Below are 20249 nucleotides of genomic sequence, written 5' to 3'. Positions count from 1 at the left end.
GACTTCAGCCCCCTCTCGCTCTCTCTAGCCCCCTAGCTCACCCCTTGTACTCCGCGTTGTCGTCTATGGGAGGCAGTGGGGACTTGATAGGGTGGCCCGATGCCGACATGGACTTGACATGACGCGGACGAGTGGAAGGGACAGCTGAGGTTGCCCCTGGCGATGGTGAGGAGCCACTGGCCGAGCCTGACATCTCAGTCAGACTGAGAGGGAGAGAGAGAGGGAGAGAGAGAGAGACAGAAAGCGAGAGTGTGAAAAGGATGGTGAGAGATCGAGAAGGGAAGATCGAGTGAACGGGGAGGGTGGGGGAAGAGAAATAAGGTGAAAGATAAAGGGGTAGAGAGAGGACAAGAGAAAGGTCACAGGAGGAAGAATACAAGGAATAGGAAAGCGGGATATAGGGGTAGAGAGGGGAAAAGATCAGGGAGAGAGTCAGTTCTAGTCACACTCCAAGGCCTATGTATTTACTTTGTAGTTACATAGGCAGCTAAACATTATCAGAAGCAATCAAATGATCAACAGCAAACAAAGTTGCCGTGACAGCAGCATTGGATACCCATCGCCCTCCTCACCTGCTGTCCTTGCCATTGGGAATCGCCGTGTAGTGATCTGTGCTCGACCGCTCACACACATACGTGTTCCTCCTGGTCATAGCGTTACTGTTCTGTGGTTCACACACACACACACACACACACACACACACACACACACACACACACACACACACACACACACACACACACACACACACACACACACACACACACACACACACACACACACACACACACACACACACACACACACACACACACACAAATAACTTATTTCACAATACAAACTAATTCTGTTCTGACAGTCCCACAAAATAAAAACCTTAATAGAAGCGAAGCGTCTTGTGACTGGTTATGACAGTTTAGTCTGATGGGTTCTAAATTACTTTGGGAATGACCAACTTTCCAGTACATTTTGGGATAGAAAATGACTTTCTGTGCCCATCATCCCCTGCTTACTTGGAGGAAGAAACTGCTGAAAACTTAGCCCCCTGAATATTATAAAACATATCCTGTATAACACTTTGACCCCTCACCCCTGAGGCGGTGGATGACTTCTTCCTCTCCTGTGCCACCAGCGGCGAGGTGGGCACGTCGGCCTTGGAACCGGCCGTGCCAAGCTTGTGGGCGGCATCGCCCTTGTCACTCTCCACGCTGTTGGCCTGCGCCCGCTTGGTGTAGGACATAGACGGGGGGATAGAGGGCGCCACTGAGGAGCCACAGAGCAATGACATGATTAGTACAGACTTTATTATTCTTTATTTAACATGGGAGTCCCATTGTGGATTCCGCAGAGTTAGGGCAAATACCATTTAACTTCAGTCAATAAAGAACATTTATATAATAATGATAGTTGAACAGTTGAAACTACATTTGTATATTTTATTGACTGGCTTGAATGGTATTCACCTAAAATTTCCACTGGTCTTCATTAATTAAACATTTCCATTGGATGTACTATAGTAGGCAACATGTAAAGAAAGCTCTGCTTGCACACAGTTCAAATGTAAGGGGAACTTCCTTAGGCTAATCAGTTCAACTTAAAGGGATATTTCAGAATTTTGGCAATGAAGTACTCTCTACTTCTCCAGAGTCCGTTGAACTCGTTCAGTTTGAAGGAAGTTGCCAACTACCATCAGCGCAATTGTTAACTAGCGTTAGCAAAATGACTGGAAGTCTTTAGAGCCCCACAGTAGAGGTGTCATAATACCCATAAAACCTAGCGGTCAAACTGGGAAAGGGTTCCAATCGTTTTTCCACCATTCATTTTAACCATAGGGAATTTTAGAAACACATAAAATAAGGGCCGTTTCGTGTAGGCTTACCTTGGCGTGACGTTTTGATAACTATGTAGATCACTCTCATACAAGGTGACTTGTCAATATATTGTATTTACTCTCAGATTAAAAAATACTACAAATTCCTGCATGTCATCTCTAGCTGACACCTTTGCTAACAGGTAGTGACAATTTCAACTTGCACAAGACATTTCACAGAATTGCACATTTAAAGAAACGTGGCAAATGTATTCATCACTAAATTTAGCTAACAGATAGTTCATCCATAGAATCTTACCTTTGCCTTGATTTGGTAGTCTCGTTCAGATCATCATGGCATTTGTAGTTCTTTATGATAACCACATTAGCAGCTAATTAGAATTATATGTTGTGGGGGGGGGATATATATTGATAAATGCCACCTTGTCCTAGAAAGGTTTACACTTATCAAAACATTACGCCTACACGAAAACACAGCCCTCATTTTAAGTGTTCCTAAAATACTCCATGGGAAAAGGAGAATGGAACCATTTCCTTGTTTGACCTCTAGGTTTTATGGTTATTATGACTTATACTGTGGTACTTATACTATAGACAAGGGCTTTGCAACCCTGTTCCTGGAGAGCTACCCTCCTGTAGGTTTTTAATCCAATCCCAGTTGTAAACTAACCTGATTTCAGTTTATCAACCAGCCAATTACAGTGCCTTCAGAAAGTTTTCATACCCCTTGACCTATTCCACATCTTGTGTTACAGCTGACATTTTTAATGGATTAAATTGATTTCCCCCTCACCCATCTATACGCAATACCCCATAATGACAAAGTGAACATGTTTTTAGAAATGTTTGCAAATATATTGAAAATGAAACACAGTAATATCTGATTTACATAAGTATTCACACCTCTTAGTCAATACATCTTAGAATAACCTTTGGCCGTGATTACAGCTGTGAGTCTTTCTGGGTAAGTTTCTAATAGCTTTGCACACCTGGATTGTACAATATTTGCCCATTATTCTTTTTAACATCCTTCTAGCTCTGTCAAGTTGGTTGTTGATCATTGCTAGACAGCCATTTTCAAGTCCTGCCATAGATCTTCAAGCGGATTTAAGTCAAAACTGTAACTTGGCCACTCAAGAACGTTCAATGTCAGTCTTGGTAAGCAACTCCTGTGTATATCTATCCTTGTGTTTAAAGGTTATTGTCCTGCTGAAAGGTGAATTTGTCTCCCAGTATCTGTTGGAAAGCAGACAAGGTTTTCCTCTTGGACTTTGCCTGTGCTTAGCTCCATTCCGTTTCTATTCTGCTTCTTTTTATCCTAAAAAACTCCCTAGTTCTTGCAGATGACAAGCATACCCATAACATGATGCAGCCACCACCATGCTTGAAAATATTAAGAAGGGTACTCATTGATGCTTTTGCCCCAAACATAACACTTTGCATTCAGTACATAAACTTCATTTCTTTGCCACATTTCTTGCAGTTTTATTTTAGTGCCATACTGAAAACAGGATGCATGTTTTGGAATATTTTTATTCTGTTGAGGCTTCCTTCTTTTCACTCTAATTTAGGCTAGTATTGTGGAGTAAGTACAATGTTGTTGATCCATCCTCAGTTTTCACCAAATCATAACCATTAAGCTTTGTAACAGTTTAAAAAAGTTACCATTGGCCTCATGGTGAAATCCCTGAGCGGCTTCCTTCCTCCCCGGCAACGGAGTTAGGAAAGACGCCTGTATGTTTGTAGTGACTGGGTGTATTGATATGCCATCCAAAGTGTAATTAATAACTTCAATGCTAGTGACACACAATTTCAACTTAACACATTTTAAATTCAGGCTGTAACAACAAAATATGGAAAAAGTCCAGGGGCGTGAATACTTTCTGAAGGCACTGTAAGGTGCGCTACATTAGAGTTGGAGTGAAAACCTACAGTACGGTAGCGCTCCAGGAACATGGTTGGACAGAGCCCTGCTGTAGACTTCCATTCATTGCGCTTATGCTAGTTAGCATTGGCTCGCAAAACTACCTCCAACTTCCTTTATACTGGACACAGAGACATAAAAATGCCAAAATCCAGAACTCTTTAAGCTACGATTTTCATTCATAATAATAATGGTAATAATTATATAATAATAATATTTTCTGTAATAATGGTGATAAAACTAAAATCTTGTTTGAGATTCAAGATGGTCGACAATGTTGTCCTTACCATGGTCACTGAAGCGCCGCTGCTTCTGGTTGGCCGATATGCTGCGTGTGACCTTGGAGTGGGCTGGCGATTGGCTGGAACTGTTGTTGGCCTCGCTGCTGGGCCGTGACCTTTGACACAGGTTGCTATTGGACAGCGACTCACTCCCCTCAAACTGTCCAATGAAATAGAGGGGGGGGAGTCATTGCACACATTATAACGTGGTGGTCATGTAGACTTGAAGGTAGACTGCAATATGACCGCCGTGTGGCGAATTCCTGCTTATAGAAATCAACAAGAAAATTCAAACCTACCAAGATCGCCACTTTTGGCTCTTCCCATGCTTCAAGGGAGGGTGTAAATTGGGAAGGGGAAATGATGGCAGTCTTGGCAGATCAGAATTTTGTTGATGTCTGTAAGCAGGAATTTCTAAAGTATAGTCATTTTGACCTCAGACTGTCAGTCCTTAATCCATAAATCCCAATAAGAATTTTAAAGTGGATACCCCTTATCTCAGCTTCATAGCAAACCAAGTGGGGGCTGCCGTTTTGTGGTTTTCAAATAAAGGAATAAGTCTTTAATGTGTGTATCCATAGGATACATATTGTTTGTGAAGTCTGTCATTAGTATGGCTATAGCGCATGTCTCACCTCGGCTGGTTTCCTGCCCAAAAGGAGGTAAGTGGCCATGGTCTCGTCGTACTTCTGTCCCGTTAACGCATCTGTGATGTCCTCTTTGGGGAAGCCCATAGTTATCATCAGTTCTGTAGGGAGAGGAGGGAACATAACACACTATGAATGACTTAATGACATGAAAAGGGTACCAACATCATTTGTTGTCTAATTCGAATGTCACGCCTGATGTTCCCTTTAGAATAATAAAGTTATTGTATTTAAAAAAAAAAAATTGTGGCATGGAAGTGATCTTTTTCACAAAATACAGCTTGTTACAAAACAGCCCATAAGTGAGGAAAGGAGAGTGTCCAATCAGAAGATTACAACATTGGGCGTATGTGACTGACCTATCCGTTTGGTGTCGTTCCAGTCGGGTTCCGGTTCCTGATGGGGCTTCAGCTCCTCCTCCTCATGGCCCACGTTCATCCAGCGGTCTCTCATGATTTGCTGAGGGGGAGACAGACAGATGGACCAATGGACAAACAGAGACAGAAAGATCGACAGAGAGGACGAAACAGATTCAGCACATAGTGAAAATCACGAGACTTTGCACATCTATACGCTCAAGTTGGATTTAGTCAGATGTAGACCATTTTTTAAAACTCTGAAAAACACAGTGTTTCAGCGACTAGAAGCCATTGGTTTAACGTGTCTTCTTTAGTTTCATGAAGGCAAGCTGTAGACGTGAACAAGAGATTTCTTTATCTACATGTCTGTATGAGCACGCACATGTGGTATGTGTTTGAGTCTATAAGTTTTTTTCCGTGCATTTGTGTGTGACCGTACATCCGTGCATGTGTCAGTGTGTGTGTGTGTGTGTGTCCCTCGCTTTCTCGCTTACCTCCAGACTGCTCCGTTTGCCAGGGTTGAGCACCAACAGTTTCTTCAGCAGGTTTTCACAGTCTGTAGACATGTAGAAAGGAATACGATACTTCCCTCTCAGCACGCGTTCTCTCAGCTCCTATGGAGGGAGATAGAGAGTAGAGGTTTGGGGTTAGGGGTCAATCTCTGGACATGTACAAAGGAGTACGATACCTCCCTCTTAGCATTCTCTCTCAGCTCCTACACAGGACAATTAACAACAATAACAGTGGATGAGACTTTTTGGCCAAAGGAAGAGACTTTACCCCTCAACACTATTTGTCAGGAAAATGTCAAATATGTCATTGGAACATGTCAAATAGTGTTACCAAAAACAGTGTTGTTTTTTTTGCAGTACTGTATAAGGCCGATGTAACTTCAAGTGTAACCAAAAACTATTTAGCACTGAGAACTGTGGAACAACTGACACCGCAGAATTCAACAATGGTAGTAACTGAAGGAGACTGATGTGTCCCACATTGGAAATAAGTGGCTCCACACACGTGCACACGCCTCCCCTTGGGAGAATCAAAGGGCAGGGATCTGCTGATCAGCATAAAGCACGACCTCCAGGCTTACCATCCCTCTCGCTTTCTCTTTCCATCTGTTCCATACATCCATCCCATGCCCCACCACACACACACACACACATGTTCTTCAAGCATGTAGGCCTATCACAGTTGTAAGTGAGAATAAGCATTGGTCTGAAGCCGAACAAGGAAATTCACATGAGCACCAGAATGCCTATTCCACCCATGCTCTACCAAGGTTTTGAAGCACACAGCTTTGACCTACTACAGTAGCTATGTTGGGATTGTACTTCAAACTATGTGTAGGCAGGTTGCTTAGGATTCAAACCTTCTCAAACAGCCTAATTCACACTCTTAGAGGTGCTTCCACAATAATGTGATTTGTAACGCATGCAAGGTAAAGTATTGGATTCTTCACACACCACAGTAGGACATCCTATAGGACATTACGCTACCTTTTCACGTTTTTATTATTATAATGAAAACAAGCTTCTCTTTCATACTTACTGTTAGCTTACCTGTGTAACATTGACATAAGCTCAGAACCACTTGTGTTTCAAACATGGTTGTATTTGATAAATTCCTGTGCTGAGCAATGACCTACTACAGTAGCTATGTTCATTACCTCTGTCAAAATAACGTGTGGCTTAAAGTTGTTTGTTCTTGTATTTCTCTTTGCAATGAAGATGGTCGCGCAAGAAGAATACACCTTTACAATAGGTATACGTCTAAAAATGCATACAGCCAAATGAGATAGATAGACACTACTGTTCAAAAGTTGAGTCACTTAGAAATGTTGTTGTTGAAAAGAAAAAAAATGGCCCATAAAAAAAAAAAAATCATCAAATTGATCAGAAATACAGTGTAGACATTGTTAATGTTGTAAATGACTATTGTAGCTGGAAACCTATGGCCTGGCCAGTCTCCAGATCTGAACCCAATAGAAAATGTTTGGAGGGAGCTGAAAGTCCGTATTGCCCAGGATCTGGAGAAGGTCTGTAATGGAGGAGTGGGCCAAAATCCCTGCTGCAGTGTGGGGCAAACCTGGTCAAGAACTACAGAAAACGTATGATCGCTCTAATTGCAAACAAAGGTTTCTGTACCAAATATTAAGGTCTGCTTTTCTGATGTATCAAACACTTATGTCATGCAATAAAATGCAAATTAATTACTTAAAAATCATACAATGTGATTCTCTGGATTTTTGTTTTAGATCCCGTCTCACAGTTGAAGTGTACCTATGATAAAAAATACTGACCTCTACATGCTTTGTAAGTAGGAAAACCTGAAATATCTGTGTATCAAATACTTCCCCCCATGTTCTCCCCACTGTATATACAGTAGCATAGGTTTGTTCGCATACACTTCTTATGACTGGCAGCATGGTGCAAGCAGCTGTATTGTTTCCGGGCAACCGACCCGGTGTTCGAACTGAGTTTCTGCAAAACAATATGTTAACATTGTCAGAAATGCTACAAAAGGGTAGCACATCGTTGTTCCTTAACGGATGGAAATGTGCACGTGAGAGCGATAAATTATACATCTAGTAAAAACCTCTGCACCCACAAACACAGTCAATCTGGCATTTGTAAATTCATGGTCACTTTATGAGGGGGGGGGGGGGGGGGTTTAAGTGTGTTGAGTACCTCCAATAATGTTGATTGAATCATGTTTATTGAGATTGGTGTCATATTGGCTTAGATATGATGATTTGATTTTAACACTTGAGCTTCAACCAATACACGTGACTATCGTCGCTTCTATAATAGTATGACCCATAAGTCCCATACAGAAATTCCCCCAAAATCCCAAAACATACACACAACCACCCCTCACCAAACACACCTTCAGATTCTGTCCGTCAAAGGGCAGTGAACCGCTGACAAGCGTGTACAGTATGACCCCCAGGCTCCAGACGTCCACCTCGGGCCCATCATACTTCTTCCCCTGGAACAGCTCCGGAGCGGCATAGGGCGGGGAGCCGCAGAACGTGTCCAGCTTACTGCCCAGGGTAAACTCGTTGCTAAAGCCGAAGTCTGCAATCTTGATGTTCATGTCTGCGTCCAGGAGTAGGTTCTCAGCCTGATGGGAAATCGGGAGAAGGGGGTGAGTAACTGTGTATATGAGAGATACAGCAGTCAGACAGAAAGACAGACGGTCTCTCAATCTGTCGATCGATGTCTACTCAGACGTACACTCAGACAGTGAGTCACAGACAGACAATGTGTGTGTGACCCTTGATGGATCAAAGTTTCAATGCTACAGCAGCATGTATGGTATTGGTTTTCACCTTGAGATCCCGGTGGACGATCCTCTTCTGATGGCAATACTGCACTGCAGAGACAATCTGAAAGAGAGAGAGAAAATTCAGTTGTAGAGGGACCCTCAGGGTGTACATTTTTGTTCTACCCCAGCATTAATACACCGGATTTAACTAATCAACAAATTACCAAGCTAAGCTAACAAATCTCAATGGTAGATTTAGCTGCTACGCTAATCGCTCTACTGACGGCTAATGAATCTCTACAGTTAGTCCGCATTAGCCGCTAAGCTATGCTACAAATTAATTAGTCCCCATTCCCAGCAGAGGTTGGATTGCGTTGGCCTCCTAGCAATAATGCTAATCAAATCTCTCCTCAGTCCTATAGACAGGGTACTCTGTTTGAATGCCACATAGATAACTCATCTTTCCTCCCTCGAGGTATGCCAACGCTAATCATCAATTCTGACAAGACTGCACAGGACAACACTAAAATGAGGTGGACACCACACGTTTCCCAGGGGCGTATTCATGAAGTATATCCAGCGGCAGCGTAGCCTAGTGGTTAGTGTTGGACTAGTAACTGAAAGGTTGCAAGTTCAAATCCCTGACAAGGTACAAATCTGTCGTTCTGCCCATGAACAAGGCAGTTAACTAACCCACTGTTCCTAGGCCGTCATTGAAAATAAGAATTTGTTCTTAACTGACTTGCCTAGTTAAATAAAAGGTAAAATAAGGTCCTTATTGTCTCATTATTATCTAAAAAAGCAGATCCTAGATCAGCAGTCCTATTCTGAGACACTTAATATAGGCACTGATCTGTTAGCTAAGGTGACCAGATTTTAGCAGAGCGAAAAATGGATTACCCCTATACAGTAATCGTAGCCTCTTGTCTTCTTATCTTAACTTCTTAATCGTAGCCTATCTTGTAATTTTTTTAAAAATCACCCAAGTTTGGTATCTGTGCTGTTGGAGGCACTTTCTGGTCATGGGCATGGTCGGTCATGCAGTGGTTACAATGTTGGTTATCACTGATAAAATAATCCCATAAAAGGCCCGTGCCAAAGCCGCATAAGCAAGCGAGCTGGGTAGAGTGAAAGACCGCATTTTTACATGAAAATCTGATTGGATACAGAGTTTGATTATTTAAATATCAGCCTCCTTTTAACTTCAGAGTTGCTTTTTTCTTCGAGGGCTAAATCAGGGACTAGCTGGTGGCCTGTCCCTGGAATCGGGGACTGTCCCGGAAATCGTGGACGTCTGGTTACCAAAGAAAAAGGTATTTGAGTAAGGTTAGACTTTTGCGCACTTCCATATTGAACCCTAGGTAGATCTGAAAGGACTGGATAGGTGTCAGCAATATAGTAATATATCGATATTGCGCTCAATACTTTTTTTGCCATGTTCCTTACATGTATCCAATCACTTCAGATCTACAAATGTGCCGAGGTGGGTAGGGGCTAGGGGTTGTTTCTGGACAGGGCCATTGACCAACATAAACCTTTTATACTTGGGAGAGACACTTCATAACGGATGCTTAAGGTATGCTATGCTTAAGGTCTACCACTAGAATCTAGAGAATGGCCTAGGACCCGTTTCTAGATGGGGCCATTGACTAACCTTACATACTTGAGGGGAAATCCTAGCTTCCACTTAAGTCAAATTTTCACTTATTCACGCACGGATGCTGCGATGCCAAAACACCACCACTAGAGGCCAGTGTGGGTTGACAGACAGAAGTGCACTAGGGGAGTAATAAAGTATTTCTACTATACTGTATTTCTGCTTGGTGAATCAGCATGAGGTCTGTTCGCGCTGAGTAACAGATATGGGAATGTCATTGAGGACACACCAGCACACATATGCTTGCGCACGCACACACACTTTACTGAGATGTTTTCAACTCGCACACTGCCTGGCTTGTAGAATACACACAAACTGTAAGAGACATGCCCAACCTCGCCTGTAGGACTCACTGACATGACACACACCCTAATAGCCAGCTGGCGCCGATGACGTGGATGTCGATTGAGGAAGCCCCCCCGCACCTCTCTGATTCAGAGGGGTAGTAGGGTTAAAAGAGGAAGCCGCATTTCAGTTGAACTACTGACTAGGTCGCTCATTTCCCTTTTCCTGTAGAACATGTACACACACACACACACACACAAAGTCATACATGTGCTGCCTGTTCCCAGGAGGTCATTAGCTCATCTATTTATTCTGAGCACGGACCCGTCCCCTGCAGTGCCTGTGTCAGGGAAGGAAGGGCCCCCCCCCCCCTGCTCCCTCTTTCTCTCCTTTCCTCCCTCCCCACAGGAGATTGATGACAGAGGATATGGCTGGTGACATTGCTGCACCTCTTCACACAGCAGTTTTTGTTTTCAGCAGTGTGTGCGCATGCACGTGTGTCGCTGTACTGTGTGTCAGTGTGTGTTAGCGTACGGGAGTGTCCGTGTGTGTGTGTGTGTGTGTGAGAGAGTCTGCAGTTGTGTGTGTGTGTTAGCAGTAACTCACCTGGCGAAACTTGGCCCGAGCCTCCTTTTCCTTCATCCTTCCATGTGCAACTAAGTAGTCAAATACCTCACCTGGATGGGGACACAGAGCGAGAAAGAGAGAGGTCCGGAGTGAGGAAGGAAACCTCTATCGCAAACCAAAAAGCTTCAGCAGCTCCGGGTCCTGGAGAGCCGCAGATGTGCAGGATTTTGTTGCAGCCCAACTCTTAACACACCTGATTCAAGTCATCCGCTAAATTGGAATATTCAATTTGTACCAGAATAATTATAATAATTTGGAATCTTAGCTGGTGTAGAAAAAAATTCCTGCACACAATGCGGCTCTCCAAGACCTGGGAGATGTCTACCACTGTGCTAGTACAATTATTCTTAAAAGGTGCCTGCAAAAGATACGAATGTCTCAAAAGAAAGAGAATGTGATCTTAACGAACCGGGAAAATATGATTTTGGTCAAAACATACTGTGCATGGAGGCGAACAGAGTCGTTTTTGATTCATCCATCGTTTTGTTCATACTCACCACCACTGGCGTACTCCATTATCAAATAAAGTGTCTTCTCAGTCTCAATGACTTCAAACAATTTAACTGGAGAGAAAAGGAGAGAGGAGAGAAATAGATAGCCAATGAGAACACACATCCTGTCAAATACTAGCTGACAGACGAAAAGGGTGCATCTACTGAGCAAAAACAAACATGAAACAATTTCAAAGATTTTACTGATTTACAGTTCATAAGGAAATCAGTCAATTGAAATAAATTCATTAGGCCCTAATCTACGGATTTTACATGACTTGGCAGGGATGCAGCCATGGTTGGGCCTTGTAGGGCATAGGATACCCAATGGTATCCAGTTGGTAGTTACAGTCTTGTCTCATCGCTGCAACTCCCATACGAACTGGGGAGAGGCGAAGGTCGAGAGCCGCGAGTCCTCCGAAACACAACCCAACCAAGCCACACTGATTCTTGACACAATGCCCACTTAACCCGGAAGCCAGCCGCACCAATGTGTCAGAGGAAACACCGTGCAACTGGCGACTTGTCAGGGTGCACTGCGCCCTGCTCGCCACAAGAGTCGCTAGTGCACGATGGGACAAGGACATCCCTGCTGGCCAAACCCTCCCCTAACCCGGGCGACGCTGGGCCAATTGTGTGCCTCCCCATGGGTCTCCCGGGCAGCTGCGACAGAGCCTGGACTAGAACCCAGAATCTCTCGTGGCACACCTAGCACTGCAATGCAGTGCCTTCGACTGCTGCGCCACTCGGGATGCCGAACATGTAATTATCTGACAACAGCTCTGGTGGACAGTCCTGAGGTCAACATGCCAATTGCATTCTCCCTCAAAACGTGAGACATCTGTGGTATTGTGTTGTGACAAACTACACATTTTAAGTGGCCTTTTATTGTCCCCAGCACAAGGTGCACCTTAATCAGCTTTTTGATATGCCACACCTGTCAGGTGGATGGATTCTCTTGGCAAAGGAGACATGCTCACTAACAAAGATGTCAACAAATTTGTGCATAAAATTTGAGATAAATAATATTTTTGTGTGTATGGAGAAAAAAAAAACTATCAAAGCCATGTGTTGTACAAAGAAAGTGATTCATTCCTCTTTGCTCTGGATGCATAAAGGCTCTTTCAAACGCACACACACGGGGGGGGCATGATGTGTGCGCGCACGCTTTTGACTTACACACAAATACATTTTTCAATGAACTACAGCGAAACCACACCAACCCCTTCCATCTAGCCATCTCCTGCCATGACAACTCCAGCCCCACACATGTAGACCCATACAGCTGCCTAACAATGTGGAGACCAGCACACCGAGTCTGTTTCTACATGTAAAGGAATTAAATGACCCCCTTCCTGTCACACTCATTTCATTACTCTGGGCATAGAACGGGAAAAGAGAACGGTAGTAAAAGACTGAAGCTTTGATCAGGGCTGGACTTGAATTTACCTGACTATTACAATATAATGACAATTACTTAATTGTCAATTTTCTTAAGGAAACAGATTTGTCTTCTGCTTTATTGAAACTCCTCAAAAACCCACATGCACATCCCAGGAGCAGTTTAGAACCTAAGTGACCTGCGCAAGGGCACAACGGCAGAATATGGCCTCTAAGATTCAATATCGGCGACTGCCTGCCCAACCCACCGCACCCCTAAACTATCCCACCTAAAAAACATGAGCCAGCTATCAAGAGCAAAGCCACCCTAACAAATCGCCAGCCTTGCCCACCCACTCAACTAGCCTGGTCCCAGATCTGTTTGTGCTCTCACCAACTCCATAGTGGTCATTGTCAACCCAAACATGTTTGACATGACAAAGCGCTGGCATGATAGCTAAAACAGACTGGCGCTCAGGCTACCACTCAACTACTGCTTTGACATACTCCGATCAGGTCAGAGGTGGGTATGATTTGGATTAGTTCTAAAAATGGGAATCACACAACAAACATTTGAACAGCAATAAAGAAGGCAGTGAAGACATTATCATGACTGGAAACTAGGGATGCACAATACATCAGTGAACATATCGGAATTGGACGATATTAGTTAAAAATGCCAACATTGGTATCGGCCTGATGTCTAGTTAACGCTGATGTTAAAAACCGATGTCAAAGCTGCCGTGCATACCTATACAACGTAGGTACATAATGACAATGACTACACGTGCAACACAGCGTTCCTAACCTAGCCCACAATGTCTGCTGTGTGGATCGAGCTGTCAACAAGTCGAGCAGTCATTTGAAAGAGTAAGAGAATTTCAGCGAGACAACTCTAAGGCAAAATCCATTAAAGCCAAGATTCATTACCCTTGACAATCAACCGTTCTCTGTCGTGGGTGATGTTGGCTTTCGCTGACTGGTCGAGCACCGGTACACACTACCAAGTGCGCTATTTTTCAGACGTTGCCCTACCGGAGTTACACAGTAATAGAGTCACTGCTATTAGCATCATGACATACACACTATGGAAAAAGATACAGTAGCACTGTCAAAGCTGTGCAAAAAAGTCTGCAAACAAGCAAACACCGGCCACGAACGATGTGTTTACAATACCACGTTGGTAATAAAGCATCATTTGTTCGACCGCAACTTCTGGAGTAGCTAGCTTTAGCTTGGTACCTAGCTAGCGCCAATACAACCAGCCTGAAAACAACGACCAGTAGAAACTGCAGTCATTTTCATCATTCTAAGCAATAATTTAGGAATCCTTGTGAGCAAGCATTAGCTAGGTTGCCACTTGTTGTTTGCCTATTGAAATTGAACTTCAGTTCATGAAAATAAATAGCTAGCCAGCTACTTAACCCTGTTGCCCAAAGCTAATGTTATAAGCAGCCAGCTTGCTTCATCTGGCTGGTGAGGCTCGACCGGACCGGGTTATGAAGCTAGCCACAATAAGGATTAGGCACAATAGTGGAATTTGCAGTTTGCCTTCAAAATAAAAGTATGCCATTGACAGTGATGCAAATGAATACAAATAGTATAACTATGCCATACTTTTATTTTGAAGGCTAAGCGCAAAGTCCACTATTACCCAGAGCCAGATGTGATACAGCCTGGATATGAACCAGGGACTGTAGTGATGCCTCTTGCATGGAGATGCATTGCCTTAGACCGGTGCGTCCATGTGTGTGTTAACTATTTAACTGTACTAGAATGCTAGAACCAAAAATATGCATCACTATTGGAATCGTAACCCAAATACAGGACAGTAAATGCCAGTCATGGCTTAAAGAAATTGATCTGTTGGTGAATAATTAAGTTTTAAAAAGCGACTTGGCGAGTCTGTTTTTTTTTAAGGGACAATTGTTTCCTTCAGATAAATCTCTGCCCTTGCCTTGAAGTGTGTGTGCGTGTGTATTGTGTAATCATTCCCAGGCCCGGAGTCTAAATGACGCCATCGCCCAGCGGTCAGTCCAAATGATGTTTTATGGGAGTAATTCCGATCCACCCCCTGCTGGGTAGCTGGAATGGGCCGGCACAGAAAAGGAGCATCTCAAAGTCAACCGGAATGGGATCTGGGCGAAAAACAAAATCACACCACTCCCTTTTCACTGCACAGCGACATCCTGGAATGCCGCTTCGCTTTCCATCAAGTTCTCTTGTTATTAGTTTGTTATTTTAATTGTATGTATCCTTTATCTAGCCTGGCAGGTCCCAATGATACGAGTAAACCGCTATGGACAAGTAGCATGGACAAGTAGTAGCATAAGAACATTAATAATTAGACAATACAACATCTTAGGGCATACATGTACTTATCCTAGGTTAAGCCTTCAGGTGATATTCCATTTTTCTTTTATAGATAGATAGTGCTGTTCTCAAAACTGTCCATGTCACAGAGTATGGAAAGCGATGGATACAAATGAATTGGACGTTGTACAATAGGAGGTTTGAAAGAAGTCGCGTTACGTGCTGCTCTAAGTATATGTAGTAATATGGTAGTTAGTATTAGGATTAATACGGTAGCATTAGGAGTGATATGGATACGGTACAATCTCGCTTGATCTTGAAAATACCTTGCATTGTTAGGATAGAATAGATGTGTTGGTTGGCCTTACCAATATTGGGGTGATTCAAGATCTTCATGATCCTGACTTCACGAAAGAGCTGCGAAAAGAAGAGAAAGAAAAAATGTCAGGTCATGTACAATCATAATCCTCTGCAATTAAAATCACTGCCAGGGATGGTTTGTCATTTTCGTCACGGAAATCAAGTTAACAAAATAACCAAGAACAAAATCAGTTTTGAAAGTGAGAGAAGAGAATACTTTGTATTCTTGCACAGAAGTTGACTTTGTATCTTGACTGGAGCATATTATTGTCATCTCCCAATGATCATTTGTTGGTACTGTGAGTGTTCAAGAGCTTCACTGACATTTAAAAAAAGCCCAACAACAGGGCCACATTCAGATCATTGAGTTGTTGCATCAGTGTTTTTTTGGATGGCAATGCAGCTGCATTGATTTTATTTGTCCATCCAAGTTTTCTGAGCAAAAAATAAATAAAAGTTTAAAATTAGTTATTATTGCTGGACACAAAAGACATTTAAAAAAATTTAAAACACCAGCAAATCAGCTCCAAGTGAATTTAATGCTGGAAATATGTTCCAAAGAATTCCCACGCAAAGTAGAGATATATGTGATCGTATGCAAATGCAAGCAAGGTTTGAAATTATTATTATTATTATAAAACATTATTATGTTTTAGTAAAATATCTCTGTTTGGGCTTCTTGCAGTCTTCAAATGATTTGCAATTACGTTCCGGCCCCCTGACCATCTGCTCAAGAAAAAGAATTGGAGTGCGGCTTAGGCTGTACATCACTAATTACACAAGTGGTCTTATAGGATACTGTAACAGAGTTTAAATCAAACTTCTGTCTAGGCTCAAGATGCTGCATTCTGGGTATTACCATTCAATGGAATTAAACAGCACACCTCTGGACATGCACTACACCAGACAGTCCATACCATTGGTGGGCAGCTGCTGTGACACACCTAATTATAGATCCTCTGGACTGCCCCTTTAATTCCGACAGTAACGGAACAATAGTTGAATGTTATCAAACAAGTCCACATACACATTTTCCAGAGGAGTAACTAGAATACTTGCTTCAAAAGAGAGCTGGAGGTATGATTGGCAAGCCTGCTGAAGTGTAGTAGAACATATTAGCATGTTCATATTTGACTGCTCATGTGTGCAGCGAATTTGTCACCGCTTCAGAGACGAATGGCTGGCAGGCTTTGTAGCTGAGTGTGTGTGTGTGTGTGTGTGTGTGTGTGTGTGTGTGTGTGTGTGTGTGTGTGTGTGTGTGTGTGTGTGTGTGTGTGTGTTAATAGTGTGCGTGCGCTTACTGTGTGTGTTTGACAGACCATAAATGGCTAATGGGGGTCCGCGTAGCAACAGACCCTGTGGCGCACCGTTACCCGGATGATTAGGCAGCTTCCGTGACAGGGTGCTGTAACATGTGTTGGCTGTCTGTCCTCTCCTCCCCACTCCCTCCTCTCCCAGATGGCAAACGATGACCAGCACCGAAAAATTCCATACACCTAACAACCACATTGTCTGTAGTGGTCACAAAAGCAGCATTTTACTAACAATATGACACCAGGTCAAGTATCACGATGCCACGGTGGGAAAAAACCTGAGTGGCCTACCGTCCTGACAGTTGTTCACGTTCTCTAAACGTTATGCACGTGTTCCACAAAAATCCTGTCACCGAAATTCACACTTCTACTCAATACAACACATATTGAATTTAACGTCACACTGTATAATAGAACTCTGCATAGAATCGCTGAATTGCTCATATTTTTTTAATGTTATTTAACCTTTATTTAACTAGGCTTGTTAGTTAAGAACAAATTCTTATTTACAATGACGGACTACCCCGGCCAAACCCTCCCCTAACGACACTGGGCCAAATGTGCGCCGCCCTATGGGACTCCCGATCACGGCCGGTTGTGATACAGCCTGGGATCGAACCACGGTCTGTAGTGACGCCTCTAGCACTGTGACGCAGTGTCTTAGACCGCAGCACCACTCGGGAGCCTCCGAGTGGCCAGCCTGTGATTTGGCTGGAAGGAAAAGACATTGATAATGATCTGCATTTCATTGTGGCTGTAAGAGGAAAACACTGAATTCAACTTTTACTCTTCAGTTAACACAGACACTCACATACATTCTGCTCCCAACTTTAAAAACATTAGGCACCAAATAGAATGTAAGGAGCACCAGAAAGAGATTGATATTGTATAGTTTACATTAAGCCTATATGAATCCTACCTTTGAAGCACATCATGAGTAGAGAACCTTTTCCTGTTTAAATCAAATTTGCCTAGACCTACTGTCACGTTAGCGGTTTGTTAGTTAGCTAGGTAACATGACTGGACAACATTATTTGTCATCAAAATAATTATATCAAATGTGCGCGAAATCTCACAGAAAGGAAAAAAAGGTAGCTACGACAATATGAGCGATTTCTTTAACCGTTTGAGCTAGAGACAAGACATTTTATTTTCTGTAAAGCTGCCAGCATGACCGTCATAAAGCAGTTTCCACCCTCTCTGGCACTGCTGCGTTGCACGACAGAAAACTTGCAAAGCCTATCAGACTGGCCTGTTCTCTTGGTTATACCAGGGATGAAATGATATACACAACGCATCAACTTCGCTGGCTCGGAGCACTGCTCCAATGTACAACATGTAACAGAAGACTGATCGGGTCTGAATAAATGATATGTTAAAAACTGATGGGAGGAAGAGATGAGTAGGGGATGCGGCTGGCGGATTACAGATGCCACACCAGAAATGCGCATGAAACAGGATTACCGGTTGTGTTAGCCGGTTGTGTATATAGGCCAGCTATTGGCCTATAAAAAAATGGCCAATAAATAAAAAACAATTTGCGCCAGCCATCTGTCCAGTAGAATAACTTCTTTTTTTAAAGCATAGCGAAAATGCTTTTGAACTTATTCATTGGGGAAAATACCGGTCGATGGAAATGCTTATTTGTCTATAGTTTAATTTGCAGTACCAGTCAAAAGATTGGAAACACCTACTCAAGGTTTAAAATTTATTTTAAATGTATTTCATAGTATAATAACGAAGACATCAAACTTTGAAATAACAAAATCAAAATATATTTTACAGTTGAGATGTTTCAAAGCCACTCTTTGCCATGATGACAGCTTTGCACACTTTTGGCATTTTCTTAACCAGCTTCATGAGGTAGTCACCTGGAATGCATTTCAATTAACCAGCTTCATGAGGTAGTCAGTCACCTGGAATGCATTTCAATTAATAGGTGTGCCTTGTTAAAAGTTAATTTGTGGAATTTCTTCAGTTGTGTTGTGACATATAGAAGATAGCCCTATTTGGTAAAAGACCATGTCCATATTATGGCAAGAACAGCTCAAATAAGCAAAGAGAAATGACAGTCCATCCTTACTTTCAGACATGAAGGTCAGTCAATACGGAAAATTTCAAGAACCATCAAGCGCTATGATGAAACTGGCACTCATGAGGACCGCCACAGAGTTACCTCTGATGCAGAGGATAAGTTAATTCGTTAACTGCACCTCAGATTGCAGCCCAAATAAATGCTTCAGAGTTCAAGGAACCAACATCTCAAAATCAACTGTTCAGAGGAGACTGTGTGAAATCAGGCCTTCATGGTCAAATTGCTGCAAAGAAATTATTAAAAAGGACACCAATAAGAAGAGACATGCTTGGGCCAAGAAACACGAGAAATGGACATTGAGCCGGTGGAAATCTTTCCTTTTGGTTCCAACCTGCCATGTCTTTGTGAGACGCAGAGTAGGTGAACAGATGATCTCCACATGTGTGGTTCCCACCGTGAAGCATGGAGATGGTGGTGTGGGAGTGCTTTGCTGGTGACACTGTCAGTGATTTATTTAGAATTCAAGGCACACTTAAACAGCATGGCTACCACAGCATTCTGCAGTAATTCGCCATCTAATCTGCTTTGCGCTTAGTGGGACTATTATTTATTTTTCAACGGGAGAATGACCCAACACCCCTCCAGGCTGTGTACGGGCTATTAGACCAAGAAGGAGAGTGATGAAGTGCTGCATCAGATGATCTATCCTCCACAATCACCTGACCTCAACCCAATTGAGATGGTTTGGGATGAGCTGGATCGCAGAGTGGAAGAAAAGCAGCCAACAATTGGCTCAATATATATGGGAACGCCTTCAAGACTGTTGGAAAAGCATTCCTCATGAAGCTGGTTGAGAGAATGCCAAGAGTGTGCAAAGCTATCAACAAGGCATAGTGTGGCTACTTTGAAGAATCTAAAATATATTTTGAACACACATTTTTCAATACAACATGATTCCATTTGTGTTATTTCATAGTTTTGATGTCTTCACTATTATTATACAACTTTGAAAATAGTAAAAAAATAAAGAAAAACCCTTAAACGAGTAGGTGTATCCAAACATTTTGACTGGCACTGAAATTGAATTGAATTAAAATTAGACTGTGTAGGCTACATTATTCCTTATGCAAGTGACTAGTTGCTGTTGCTTAAAAAATGTAACAATTTATAAAACAAAACTGATTAATAAAAATTTTATAACAGGCCCCACCGGTTTCTTCAGATCGGTAGGGCCCAAACAAATTGTAGTATCATATGAAGCGGTACTACAGTATTCTAAAATGTTGGTATCATAAGTATCATGACGTTTTGGTTCCGTGATATTACCGTGGTATCGGTATACCATGCAACACTAATTCGATGTGTCCCAAATGGCACCCTACTGCCTATATAATGGAGTACTTTTGACTAGGACCCAAGTAGTGCGATGGGCCCTGGTCAAAGTAGTGCAGTATATAGGGAATAGGGTGCCACTTG

The 20249-nt window shown here is 42.6% G+C and overlaps 1 protein-coding gene across 6 annotated transcripts in view; it reads right to left on the bottom strand.

Moving 5' to 3' along the window:
- Positions 1-20249, bottom strand: part of LOC124002852 (serine/threonine-protein kinase MARK1-like) — a 75930-nt gene that overhangs the window by 8235 nt on the left and 47446 nt on the right. For all 6 annotated transcript variants that reach the window (XM_046310587.1, XM_046310589.1, XM_046310590.1 and 3 more), the window contains 12 exons: positions 15434-15482; positions 11379-11444; positions 10861-10931; positions 8377-8433; positions 7932-8168; positions 5537-5656; positions 5043-5142; positions 4672-4784; positions 4043-4196; positions 1091-1263; positions 573-664; positions 42-203 (listed from right to left, as the gene is read on the bottom strand). In XM_046310587.1, coding sequence (XP_046166543.1) covers positions 42-203; positions 573-664; positions 1091-1263; positions 4043-4196; positions 4672-4784; positions 5043-5142; positions 5537-5656; positions 7932-8168; positions 8377-8433; positions 10861-10931; positions 11379-11444; positions 15434-15482 — 1394 coding nt within the window. The remainder of the gene's footprint in view (positions 1-41; positions 204-572; positions 665-1090; positions 1264-4042; positions 4197-4671; positions 4785-5042; positions 5143-5536; positions 5657-7931; positions 8169-8376; positions 8434-10860; positions 10932-11378; positions 11445-15433; positions 15483-20249) is intronic.

This window comes from Oncorhynchus gorbuscha, linkage group LG18 (genome assembly GCF_021184085.1).
Source record: "Oncorhynchus gorbuscha isolate QuinsamMale2020 ecotype Even-year linkage group LG18, OgorEven_v1.0, whole genome shotgun sequence".
NCBI lineage: Eukaryota > Metazoa > Chordata > Actinopteri > Salmoniformes > Salmonidae > Oncorhynchus > Oncorhynchus gorbuscha.
This window is presented reverse-complemented; position numbering and strand designations above follow the sequence as displayed.